This window comes from Rhagoletis zephyria, unplaced genomic scaffold (genome assembly GCF_001687245.7).
Source record: "Rhagoletis zephyria isolate East Lansing unplaced genomic scaffold, Rhagoletis_zephyria_1.1 Rzeph_scaffold_13994, whole genome shotgun sequence".
In the NCBI taxonomy this organism is placed as follows: domain Eukaryota; kingdom Metazoa; phylum Arthropoda; class Insecta; order Diptera; family Tephritidae; genus Rhagoletis; species Rhagoletis zephyria.
Window position 1 is genome coordinate 1 of NW_016171063.1, and position 13,595 is coordinate 13,595.

General features: G+C 37.1%; 2 protein-coding genes across 2 annotated transcripts; one reads left to right on the top strand and one right to left on the bottom strand.

Moving 5' to 3' along the window:
* The first annotated feature begins 3,113 nt into the window (after positions 1–3,113).
* Positions 3,114–7,898, top strand: LOC108378382 (uncharacterized). The gene is made up of 4 exons (XM_017634681.1): positions 3,114–3,344; positions 3,415–3,489; positions 5,693–5,830; positions 5,912–7,898. Exons 1-4 carry the CDS (start codon positions 3,135–3,137, stop codon positions 6,212–6,214), a joined length of 726 nt encoding a protein of 241 aa, XP_017490170.1. The 5' UTR covers positions 3,114–3,134; the 3' UTR covers positions 6,215–7,898.
* Positions 7,899–10,060: 2,162 nt separating this feature from the next.
* On the bottom strand, positions 10,061–13,069 carry js (jiangshi; the record flags this gene model as incomplete). The annotated part of the gene is made up of 3 exons (XM_017634680.1): positions 10,061–12,523; positions 12,642–12,792; positions 12,942–13,069. Coding segments are annotated over 3 exons (2,144 nt in total), but the record flags the coding sequence as incomplete, so codon positions are not given.
* Positions 13,070–13,595: the final 526 nt, after the last annotated feature.

Genomic DNA, 13,595 nt, shown 5'->3' on the forward strand with positions numbered 1-13,595 from the left:
AAAAACAAAAAACATTTATATAGTAACTGTAACTGTAAAATTAAAAACACAGAACTAAAATCTAATTGTAAACGTGACGTTAAGTAAACTAATCGAAAAAAGAACTTTGGAATTTACAAATCAGTTATTTTAATTCGGAAGAGTTTTTCGAATGCGCTCTCTGCAGCGAAACTGTCATGGATAAATTCACTGTGAAGGAAATGTTCTACAACTAAGTGATACGTACGAAACGCTTTCTTTTTTCACTGATTGCAATTTTTATGCAAAATTAAAAAAAAAATAACTTATTTTTGATTTTTATATTATAAAACCAAAAACAAAACAATTATTTTTGATTTTTATACTATATGTCTTAGATAACAGCTATTGAAGACTTTTAGTTATAAAAGTCATCAATAAATATCAGTCAGTGATTTTTACTTTTATAAGTCATCAATATAAATCAGTCACCGACTTTTATTTTTTAAATCATTCGTACAAAAGTCATTAACATTTTTTGCAGTTAAGAAGGTATTGGGAAACACCAGATTACTACGACTTATACAAATGACTTTTATAAGCATGATTTAAAAAATAAAGGTCAGTGACTGATTTTTATTTATGACTTTTAAAATAAAAGTCTTCGATAACTGTTATCTAAGACATATAACTTAAAAATCAGAAATAACTGTTGTTTGCAGATTATTTAGATAAAAATCAAAAATAATCGTTATATTCGATTTATAAAATAAAAGAGGTAATTAAATAATAATCAAAAAAATAATTCTTAAGAAGCGATTTTTTTTAATAGTGGTTGTAACTGTTACGGTCTCTGGTTCTCTGCCTTTCCGAGGTTCGAACCTAGTCACCTCATATCTCAATGCAATTAGAGCAGTACATGTATGTAGCTATTATATCCCAGAATGGCGGCAACGTTAATCCGGATTAGTGGCGCAGTGTATCCTTTCAAATTGGCGCCCACGGCCAGTAAAACTTTTATTAAATTTTTTTCGTTTTCTCAGTTATTTTTTTTTCTAAATATACACTGATTAAAATATTTAGTTATTATTCTTGGTGTAGCAACGGTTATAGTAGCCAAATGTCATAGTTGGATATTTGGCTGTAATTACCAAACCACTATACTGAATGGCTCATACAGAAGTACAAACACAAAAAGTTCCATGTATTTTGCTTTTGCGTCGTGAACTGTCAAAATCTGTAAGAGTGTGTGTGGCAATGCAAACCAAATATTACAATTTGACATTCTAAGCCGTGTCGGAAAACTAGCATCGAAAATGAGAATAATAATTATAAATAATATTGAACTAAAAAATAAAAATTTAAAAATCAAATTTTTAGAGATTTATCCAGCTCGAGAACGAACCTGAGCCCTACTGAGTTGTATTGTGCAGCCACAGAGCTTTATTTACTTGTTTGCTTCGTTTATTTTACAGCTAATAATTAGCTGTAGGACTTAATTCGGATTAAATGCAATTAATTTCCGAAATAATATCGAATCAACGAGTTGATCTGAATCAACGCTGCCGTCTGTCTATACTTTAAGGCATAGTTAAATTTGAATTGCTTATAGCCTAGACAGATGCCAGAATTAATCCGGTTTAATGAGCTAATTCATAATCTCGATTAAGTGATAGATACAACTTTAAAAATTAATGCGGACCAGGGGAGATTTCGATGACAATCTGCGAAAAAAAAGAGGTTCGCTCTTTTATATTGCAATTAAAAACAAAATAAGCAAATTTGGAGGCCGGCGTATATATGTACATATGTAGCCAAGTGCTATTAAGGTATTGATACTGAATTAAACCAACTCAACAGGATCCAGGTTCGATGTCAGATGCAGAAAAAATTCAAAATTATGGAAAAAGCTTTTTAGTTGCATTTTATTAAATTTAGTATTTAATTCTAACGACCGGAATTGACCGTAACTCGTTCACTATGCAATACTGCCATCTATCAGGCTACAATTTTAATCGCATCCATTGCGTCGTTAACTCATTTAACGTTGCCGTCTGTTTATGTTTTTACACGCAAAGCTCATTGAACTGCTTCACTATGTGACAACTATCCAAGTCGAGTCAAGTAAAGCTTAGTATGCATAACTAGGCTTTTACTGTAGACTTTTTTGTTATAAATCTTTAAAATATTTTTTTTTTTGGAGAGATATGAGATGAATAAAAAAACTTTTTCGAAATTGTTTTAACCCTGCCATGCTCATGTACATAAATATGTATGATTGATTCTTCCAACCACAACAAGTACTTTGTATTTGTTATTTTCATTTTGACACGGAAGCACGGACTTAATATTAAATTCAAAATTATTGAAATAATTCGTAAATTTTGTCAAAATATTTTCTGTTATCTAATTTGCGGTTTTTCTCGATTTGTTTTTTGTATCCCTTATCTGTCTACAGGCACTGCAGAAAAGTGCTCCCAAACTGATACTCACAGAGATTACACGCATCTAAATAGCGCCCAAACCGTTCACCTCCGCATAGAACCCCATGCACAATACGGTACAATGTCCTGCATCAACTGTCCATCCAATTATCGTGTAATTATGGAGACCAACGGGCCGACTATTACCGAGCAGCCACCACCAGCAGCGGTGCAGCCATTACCTCCCGTACAATGTTCATGTCAGCGTATTTTTCAACAGCAACAACAGCATCCCCACCATCCACTGCAACAGCAACAGCAACAGCAACAACATCAACAGCGGAAGCCGCAACCACAAACAAGGCAGCAGCAATCGCTGCTATACCAGCAACAACAACAACAACATCGCCCAGAACAGCCTTTAGAACAGTTGGTAACATGCTTCCATCACCAGCCAGCAGAGCAGTCGTCAGCCAATAGCAGATCCAGCCCACAAGACTCTCAAAATTCGCAGGCTTCCACTGCCACCTCAGCTGGAGCATTTTGTAAAAGTTACTACCCACGATCTACATCTGAATCCGGTGGCCAGTTAAGCTGTAGGTGTCCATTCGAAATCTCCATATCATCGGCGCATCCCCCGGCTAGACCGTCCTATGCAATACGTCTGCCTAGTGGCATGGCGCCTGCGGGTAGTCCCGGCAGAAATTCGACAAGTGATGACGAATNATCGACGAGGAAGAAGAATGCAATGGCATGTATGGAGAGAACACCGACATCGTAACGGAACCGAGCCAATCGCAAACACACGTCTCGTCAGCTCAATCGGCAACAACCAATGCAACGAAGAAGAGTGATGGTAGAGAATGCAGCTGCTGCCATTGCCAGGCAATGCGTGACAAACAAAATTGCCTGACCATTGCGACAACGGATCAGGCGCAGGACCAGTACAATTGCAGAGAATTGGTAAGTGATACGATTTCGATTGGAAAAGGTCTGTGATATGTATTTGGCGCTGAGTTTCTCATTTCGACAGAAATTCTTTATCGATTCTATAATAATGGACCTGGATGCGATGGATAAGGCGCGGCGTAAAAAACAAATCGAACAGGTAAGGACGCGAGATGTGTTATTATGAATTTATTTTAAGGAAATCTGCCGTACGTACATGTTTACGTTTGTGTTTAACCCTAGGGCTTTCATCGTGGACAACTACTCTACAATTCTTAAAGTTGTTAGACAAAAATAAAAGATATAATGATATGTTCATAGGCTTCTAGGAAACGGCTCTAAGAATTATGATGAGATTTGGTATTCTGATGTTTTGCATTTTCTTGCATCTAATAATTTCTTTAATATACCTTTTATGCCTTGCCTTTTTGCTTCGCTGGTTTCTTTCTAATAATTATCTGTCATTCCGCCATTTCCAGTTATTCGTTTACTTATAAATTGACTTTTTATCACTACAACATCTCTAATTTATCGAAAACTCACTGAGTGCATACAAATCAGGGAGGAAAATGACATTTTAATTTGAGGATACTTTTTTATCTAAAAACAAGAAAGAGGTAACTACGATAAATCGAAAATAGGTAAAGCTCACCTACAAAGCGATATTTTTGAAAAATGCCAAAACTGTCATATTTCTCAAAATTAAAATTCGTAACAATTTTATAATCTTTTGTGAAACTGGGCATGGCACCGCCCACTTATAATAAAACGTGTCTATTTCATCTCGCATTTCTTTTTGTGATCATCCATCGCGAACAAGTAATTTTTAAGCAAAAAACAAAACCGACTTTAATTCCCATATACAAATTTAAGATTATCGTTAATTTCTTCAAGATCCAATGTTCGGATCTAAACCAAAATAGTATGGGACCACCCTGGAGGTACCAACTTTTCCTTAAAAAGAAGAATTATAGAAGTCGGTTAATGTGGTCCCAAGTTATGCGGTAACATATTTACATAATAAAATAAAATATTCCGACGAATTGATAACCTTCTCCTTTTTTTGAAGTCGGTTAAAAATACCGATAGAATCACAAAACTTTTACCGTACTATTAGAAAATCGCGTTGAATTTTAATATTTTTTCTCCCATATAAAGTATGCTCGACAATTACTTTTACGCGGAAAAATGCCTAGCACCGTCAGCAAAAAAAAAAAAATTATTAAAAATTAACGCGATTCTCTAGCGTCTTGGAATTTACAGTTTAATTTCATAAAATTTAATGGGCTATATCTAAAATTTTTCTGAATATTCTGAATAAAAAGTCTAAAAGTGTTGGGTGTAATTGTTTAAGTTGGTTGGATTGCTATAATTTTTGTACGAAGTTTGAAATGTAGATTTGTGTATGTGGTAATGTTACTTAACTTGATGAATTCAGGGATATCATTCACCAATATTTGAAATAGAAGTGGTCCAAAGCTGCTAATGCGAACTGAGTTATATTAGTCAGATAAGAAGAGCAAACCACTTGAGGAGAATAATACTAAGTTTGTAATTGTAGACCTACTCTTCATGAAGACATGCTGATGTGGTAATAAATATGTGCTATTTTCTAGAAAAAAAAAAACAATTGTTCGTATGCAGGGTTTTCGACCGACGTAGGTATGCAAGACTTGTCAATAGCGATTATATATGATATTGTTCATTAAGGAGGGAATCTATCTTCACTAGGAACAGGGTCATTAAGTAGTAACGGAAGAGCTTGAACAGAAAATTGTGCACTTGTGTTCAGGTGGCATGCGACTTAGTATTGCTTGTGGTTGTAGCCATAGACGAGGTAACATATCAGAGCGGAAATATTTTTTAAAGAGATTACAAATTTATTGAAGAGCATAAGAAAAAGGATTTGAGTATTGCACTATGTCCGGAATTCCTGTATTTATCTTTTTGTTATTTAAAAGTTGCCAGAAACGTTGACCACTTACTTTAATTTCACTCTCCATACTTACACCCAAATTTCTAAATGGAAAATTTATATGAAAATGTAATTTTATAGACCACTATAAACCTACTTTATTTTTATGAATAATGCCATTAGAATATAGTTTTGATATAAGAAATTATTTAAAACAACAAAGCCGTTTTTGAATTGGCAGTAAGTTTCCTAGCATTCCACCAACCTGGTTTGGTGACTTTAAATAATAAATATATATATTTAAAAAAAGTCATAATCCTGTGACAATTGAGTAATTTCGAAAGCAGAAGTTTTAGTCGCCGTAAATATTAGTGTAGGCTTTTTACACAATTAAAATAAAACTTAAGCTAACAAACAGCAAATACTATTTTCACCTTAAAAATTCCAGAACACCACGCCAACCAGCGCCAAGGTCTGTTCACGTCAAAGCTTCCCCGTTACCATCACAGAGGTTAGCGAACTGGGAGCCTCATCACTATATGTAAAGTGGGTTATCCACGACTGCTGCGGCATTGGTGGCTACGAGGTAAGTGCGATTAATTCTGTACATATGTATGCTTCCACACTCACTCCTCATCGGCTCGTTTTTGTTTTTCCGCCCACACAGATCTACGTGGATGGCTATTTGACGAATCGTTATTTCAACTGCAATCATGAGGCGGCTGTAGTGTGCGATGTGGATGTGACAAGGTCACATAAAGTCGTATTGGTTGCGCAAACCAAACAAACCGACTGCAGTTGCGGCGACAGCATGGAAAACAAGGGCAAGGAGCTAATGCGTAAAAGCGATGCTGACAAAATGGATAGATCGACTGCTGCGCCACCTTGGTCGCTGTGGACTCCCAGCATTTATTTGTATGATCCATGCGACAGAAAGGATGGACCATCCATCCATTGTGGAACAGTATGACTCCGTAGTGACACCCCAAACCGCCTGCTGCTCCCCCATTGATTTTGGCTGTCCGTGTGTGGGCGCACTTTTTTAATATAAACTTACTTACATTTGTACAGACTTTGCTGAATGTGGAAATGTGTGGAACTATTACAATGGCGTTTGGCAAGGATGCAACATTATATTACCAGAAAATGAGTTAACTCACGCTTGACTAAAATACTCAAAAAAAAACCAAAAAGAAAAACACATAAAATCTTGGGGAAGAACTTAAAAATTAAAATGCTAGTCAGTGAAAATTAAAAGTTAAATCTAAAATATCATAAATCCACCATTGGGCCCAAATTAATTTTTTGTTATGAAAATTACCGATGAGAAAAGAGGATGTATGTAAAAAAAAAAAAAACAAAAAATTTAACAGAAACCTCAATGAGCAAGGCAATGGACCAAAGGAGTTCGAATATGAGTACTTGTTCGTTTTAAAAATTACCAACAACAAAAATATTACAAAATATCTAAAATGCAACAAAAAAAAAACTAGTGCAGTTGAACTGTATGTAAAAATTAGAGTTTTCACGTTGCTCAAATTTGTTATTGGATACATACCGTAACCTGGAAGGGTTTCTATTGAAGAACCGCTTGAAATCACCACTGTCAGTAACTGTTAATATACTTGGGACGCTTGTTTTCAATAACAAATTTGAAGCAACCGAATGAAGTTGAAATAGTTTTACGAACTAGCCGATAGTCTTTTGATTATCCGATTTGTAAAAAAAAAGCAGCATTGCTTGCATTGTTGATACATATTGCATTTGGCAGGCATATTCTCTGCTTATATGGGTATACATATATGTGTACATACATACATATGTGTGTACAAATATGGCAAATTAAAATGATGCAACAGCAGATGAGCGTCCGAAAATGTGTAGTGTATGTGTACGTTTTAATAAATAAAATTTTAATGTTAATTGAAAGTAAAAAAAGTGCCTTAAAAATTAATTTAAACACATTTGTAGAAAGGAAATTAATTAAGCAACATAATATGCAATATGACGCCAGGAGCAACGAGCAATTAATTTAGTTCATACATATATTTCATTTACTTTTAATTTATAGGTACATATTTTTTATTTAAGGTAAATTGCATTCACAAATCAACCCACAAATCGAATATCACAAATCTTAATTATACTTATTGAGTTTTAATGCGAATAACTGTAGATTTTTTTTTTATTTATAAATCTGTGTATATTTAAGTTTGCGTTGTATTTGTTTACGTTATTTTATTTTGTATAATTCATTTTGTAATTACTCGCTACTGTCCACCGTTTTGTTTTACAGCGCTTGTGACCATTTTTTACCCTTTATCAAATGCGCTCCTTCCTCGCTCGCTCGCTCTCTCTTCTGTTGTAAATAAAATACTCTTTCAAACGCCTGTTCATGTGGGCTCGAAAAACTTCATATGTATATCTAAAGATGCTTTTATCAAAAACTCGTTGTGCTACAAAAAAATTGTTCACGAAAATTTGTTTTGCCTTTACATTTACATTTATTTTATATGCTAATGCATTTGGTATTTCTCAACATGCCTAAATGATATATACATATGTATTGTAAATGCATCTTATTGCCTTGGTATACATACGTAGATGTAAATGGATTTACATATATAAATACCTATAAACTTGAAAAATACAAAAAAAAAAAAAAAAACTTTTATTATGTAGTAAAAAGTAAAAGCATTCAACACACACATGTAGAAACTCCCATATTTTTTAAAAGAAAATTGTATAGCGTATGTTTTTGCATGTTACCAGTACATACACATACACGTTTTTACCATTTATATTAAAAGAGAAGATAAAAATATATATAAAAAAAACGTTTTAATTTTGTCAAAAAAAGAAATAACCAAAACAATCACAAATTTTTTCAATAAATTCATAATTTCCTTAAATAAAGAGAATTTGTTTCAATTCAGAGTTAGCAAGCAATAAATATTTGTTGCAAGTACGGAAAGGAGAATGAAAGAAAGAATAATGGATACCATTAACGGCCGACTAGATCCGCTCAAAATTGTAACCTGGCAGATGGCATTATTACGGACTAAGTGGGCGGGGAGTGGTGCGATCGAGTCACACTCCCGCAAAAATTTTATTTCTTTTTGTTTTTCTATTATTTTTTTTTTAGTGAGCTTTTAAAGCTGTATTCTATGTACATATCGGCGGCTGAGTGGAATATTAGGGTTGCCAACCGTTCTGCAATATAGTATACACCCAGAAAAAAGCCAACTAAAAATATTTCTCTCAACTCATGATTTGGTAACTATAACTAAACAATGTAACAATGTAACCAAATTATGTGTTGAGGCAACTGACTTTTTCTGGGGGAAGTATTATTGACTTTTCAAAAGCGAAGCAAAATACATGGACTATATTGCGCTTTCAAAAAAATATTGACAAAATCTACTTTTTGTGTACAACGGCTGAGTGCAGATCGACCCATCTCGGCAACTTTTCAAGAACGCCCTACTTAAGAATTTGATGGAAAAACGCCCTATCTTACATTTTGGTTGAAGAACGCCCAATCTCAGCTCAACCAATATGTGGAACATAAAAGTGCACTGTTGCACACTGTTGGCAAGGTGTGTTCGTCACTTGATCTCATTACCAACGATATTGTCGGTGGTAGTCCTTCGCGTCTTTGTTTGTTATGCAAAACAGACATATGCCTCAATAGGTGAATATTCTTTCTTTACTGCCGGGCGATACTTTGTCCGATCCCCCATCACCTCTTTTGCCTCATTCTGAAATTGATCGCCTAATCGAATATCACGTTTGCCATTAACTGAAAGTAGTACTCTATGTCGTTTTATACAAAACTGAGGTAATCAAGGTTATTAAAAGTGGCGACGATTGCTTGTATGTAAGCATGAGTGTTGATTTACTTATCAAAATCGGGTGAATTATGGATTTGTCGGGCCTGAATCCACATTGACAAAGGTCAATCGGTTTGTTCTTGAAAAGCTAAATGGGATTTTTATGAACTCTTCGTTTTCTTCTTATTTAGCGCTGTAACCGCCTAAGCGATTTTGGCCGACTTCAGCAAAGCCAGCCAGTCGTTTATTTTCTGTGCCAACTGACGCCAGCTGGAAATGCCAAGTGAAGCTAAGTGCTTCTCCACTTGCTCTTACCATGCACTTTTTACTTGCTTAAAAATGCGAATAAAACGTAAACACCCTTCCATTGGAACAACGAGTTCACGACGTCTTAATTATCAAAGAATACATATTTCCGAAACTTTTAAACAATTTTTTTTGTTAAGTTTTGGTATACGCCCAATAAGTTAAGTGATTTGTTTTGATTTACCAGGTCTAGCTACTTCTATACTGAAGAAGATTCTAAAAGAATAGACAGTACAAAAAATTACGTTTTTATAATAAAATTTGAATTTTTTATTTGACACCAATATGTGGAACATAAAAATGCCTTAAAAAAGTTATCTTATTAATTACAAATATTAAACTATCTCTTATAAACTTACATAAATACGTTTTGTAATCTGTTTAAATTACCAGTAAAAAAGTAATTAAAATACGTTTCATATTTAGTATGCCCAAGTGTAAAGGATAACCAGCCATGACCCGAATTGCGACAAGCTTTGGCTATGTTTTTGAAAATCGATTTGGCCGGCGTATTTACCCTTTCATTCAAGAACTTAATTGGATCAGAACTGTCGAAATGTCGGCTTAACCCTTCTGCATACATTAGGTACAAATTAATCAATTTAAAAGAAAAACCTGACCAGAATTAAAACAAACAAATGATTTCCAAAACAAAAGGGCCATCTAGAATTTTGCACGCTCATTTATACACCGCGTGGTCTGGTGGTTAAAATTTTGTGCAGAAGGGTTAACTATGGTACATATATGTAACTGTAAGTGATTGTTATTACATGAATGGTAACGATTGCGCTACCAGATAAATGTGCAAATGTATGTATGGGAATGAAGTGGCCAATAATGATTTTTTTTCTGTATTTAATTTAATATGCAGGGAATGAGTTGAATGAGGAAAGAGTAGGCACATTCTGGTAGCATTGCATTGTATGTACACATGTATGTAAGTATGTATGTATGTATATGTACAATTTTTGTATTTGTAACAGTATTGGCTGATAGTAATGTTTGTTATTGTAGTAAATCATAACATAACTGCTGGTCGCGATTTCTTGAGTTACATATTTTTTGTTTTCATTTAAGTATTTTTCTACTCGCGTCTTTTTTTTTTGCTTAAGCCATGAAATAGCATAAAAAATTAACAGGTATTTGTATTTGTAAATCAAACAACAATGCAGTGAAACTAAAAATAAAATGATTGCGCTATAATTTTGCTGTATTTCTAACTTCGTGTGAATACTTAATGCTCCTCGTTTCCGATCTCTCCTCGTTGCCCGCTATCTATCTTCGTATGCACGGCTGACAAGTTCCAGGCACTACAAAGGCTGGGTGACACTCTGGACATTTTGGGTTTTCACCAAACCAATGTCGATGATCCTCGAGCTCATCGTCGCCGTGCTCGGGTATCTTCAGTTGAAAGGAGTTGTACGAATCCGCAGATAAGTAGCCAGTGCGACCCATCGGCTCCAGCGGGAACAGATACTCAGGCACGGAGTAGTCTTTGCGCAATTGTGTGATGTCCGATGCTGGGGCAGACACGGTGTCCGAACGATCCGTCGCCACTGCCGTGGTTGTGACTGCCTTTGGTTTTTCAGCGTTCACCTGAAAGACACTGTTTGGCTGCCCCGTCTCTTTAATGGAACGCGAGATAGGCGTGCGGTCAGTAGGGCCATTCTCAGGCGCCGCTTTCGTTGGTGTCGATACGTTGTTGTTGGTGTTCTGCGGCTTTTCATCCGTTGTTGCATCGCCGCTGGCGCCACTAATTGTATTGTAATCGATAACTACTTCCGGGTACTCGCGCCCATCTACGCCTATTGGCGGATCCAGCTTAGGTGGTTCGAGGCCGTTAGATGGCGCTTTCCACTCGTAGTAGATAGGCGGTCCCTGTGTAGTGGCCGTATCATGTTGAACGAATTCTTGGTAAGGTGGTAGCAGATCCTTGGCTGGTGGCTTGGCGTCTTCGCTTGCGATCGTGTTCGTCGTATTAATGAATGTTGTCGGGAAATTTAGCCGATTTGTCGTGGGAACGCTGTAGTCAAATGGGGAGTTTTCCACCTTTTGCGTGGCAGTTGTCGGCGTTTTGGTGGTGCTTACAGGTGGGCGTGGTGTGGGCGGTTTGAAGCCTTGCGCTGGTGTGGGAGTGCGCACGTCCTTAGTGCTTTGGCTAAAGCTGTTCTGAAGCAAATTGTTCTGGTTGCGCCCGCCAAAGTTCGGCGCTTTTGTTGTGATGCCACGTGCAGTAAAGGGTTTGCCTGCTAGAGTAGTGGGCCGGTTTGGTGGTGGTACTGGAGTTGTAGGTGTGAATTTGGCAATCGCGGGTGAGGAAGTGAACGGCGTGGCCGGGGAGGTACGTACTGGCGTTTTAGTGCTGAGCGTGTCGTTCTCGTTATAGACAGGATAAAGGAAGGGAGGCTCATATACCTTCGATGGTACTTTTACAGCCGCATCCGTCGTAACTGCAGCGTTGTTGGCAGGTGTGAGTGGTTTGGTTGGCGGGAATATGCTTGGTGCTGTGCTAGAGACTGTGGGCGCGATAGCACGGAATGAACTGCGGCTACTTTTACTAAAGGAATTCGACGATTTGCTGATTGTTTGCTCAGATGAATTGAAATCGGCCGATGTGTTGTAGCGCGTGCTGTGACTCGTTCCCAGATCATCGTGCTCACCGGTTTGGACGCGCTGATGTAGAGCAGCATTGTTAAAGCGGTTGGTTGGTTGGCTACGCGGATCTGGCTTATTGGATGGTAGCGCGGTTGTCACCTTTGGACGAGAGAAGCTCGGCTTTGTTGTGGGTGGTGGCGTTGGCTGCACAGGTTTAGGTACAAACCGGACATTGCCTGCACTAGTTTGTGAAATGGTATCATCTGAGGTCTGCGCTTCGTAGGCGGGCGGCAATATCGTGCGGCTAGGCGGTGGTATTTTCCAGTGCTGTTGGCCAGGCGATGGTTGTGCGGCAATATTAAATTTGTCCTGTACCTTTTGAGTGTTGATGTCTTGAATTTGATTCTGAGCCGCAGGAAGTTGCTTATATTGGTTTCTGAATGACTCGCCAGAGTAGTCCGGCGCATAAGGACGATCCAAGAGATCTGGACGTGGTGTGCGCAAACTGTTCTCCTCATCATTTACGAACGGCTTGTCACGTTGGCCTGCAAAAGGGTAAAGTATTGAAATAAGATTTGCACATTCTACGCTTCATTATATGTATTATTCGTATGTATTTTTCTATAACTATTTATAACCGTGTATCTGCCTCTTCTTACTCACCAATCAATAAGTTAGCTGCATAATTGCTTTCTGCCCGTGAGCAATTCACCATATACCAGTGATCACAGATCAACATGCGCTGCTGGAAAAGCGTAGTATTGGGACAGGAATAGCTGAATTGGCGCCCCAAGCCATCGCACATGTGGTACACCTGTATGAATATTGGATTTTAATTACATAATATTTATTTGTGGCAGCAATGCTTAAATTGCTGACAAAGTAATTGTAAATGCATGTGATCAGCTTATGGCAATTTTGAGAGCATAAATAAACTCCACAGAAATGAGTATGTGTATGTACCTGACATCCGGTTTCAACATCAGCATAATATCCGGCCGGGCGTCCAGAGCAGGAGAATGAGGTTTTATCAAACACGCGATGTGCGCCGATAGCATTTTCACTCTGAAAGTAAAAGCATACAATTATTTCTTAATAAAAAGCGGAAAAGGCGCTTGCTAAATAAATAACTGCTAGACTTGCTAATTACTATGTTCATATGAATATTTAGCTAAAGCTGGCTAAGCTTTGAATACGTGCTTAATAAAGCCTGAGTATATTTTAGGAATTCAATGGAAGATTTTTAATGAAATCCTGCAATGGCTTTAAGGTACTCTAAACGGCAAGCCATTTTTTGCGACCTTTGCAAGGCAGGAAAGGAACTGTCGCTCCTACGTAAGCGGTGTAGGCATTAAAGCAATCCCTCCTTCTACCCTGGAAACTTCTCTCACCTGGAACGACTTTCGCATTACTTCAAGGTAGAGAATCCAGAATGGATCCTAATTGATCAGTATCAACTCTCCCTGCGTTCTGGACCGCTATGTTTGAAGCCAGCATCTAGCTATTGGCTCGTCTTTCCTTCGTAAAAAGCTCAGGGCGTTGCAACTGTTTGCCAGTTCACCGCTCATTTATACGGTTACATTTCCCGATTTTTCGATCCAAGGATACTTTGCAATG

Excerpts from the sequence above, each read along its gene's own strand:
- LOC108378382 (XM_017634681.1), top strand. The coding sequence starts at position 3,135 with ATGTATGGAGAGAACACCGACATCGTAACGGAACCGAGCCAATCGCAA. Across the intron at positions 3,345-3,414 it reads AGTACAATTGCAGAGAATTG|AAATTCTTTATCGATTCTAT; the intron begins GTAAGTGATACG and ends TCATTTCGACAG. Across the intron at positions 3,490-5,692 it reads GTAAAAAACAAATCGAACAG|AACACCACGCCAACCAGCGC; the intron begins GTAAGGACGCGA and ends TAAAAATTCCAG.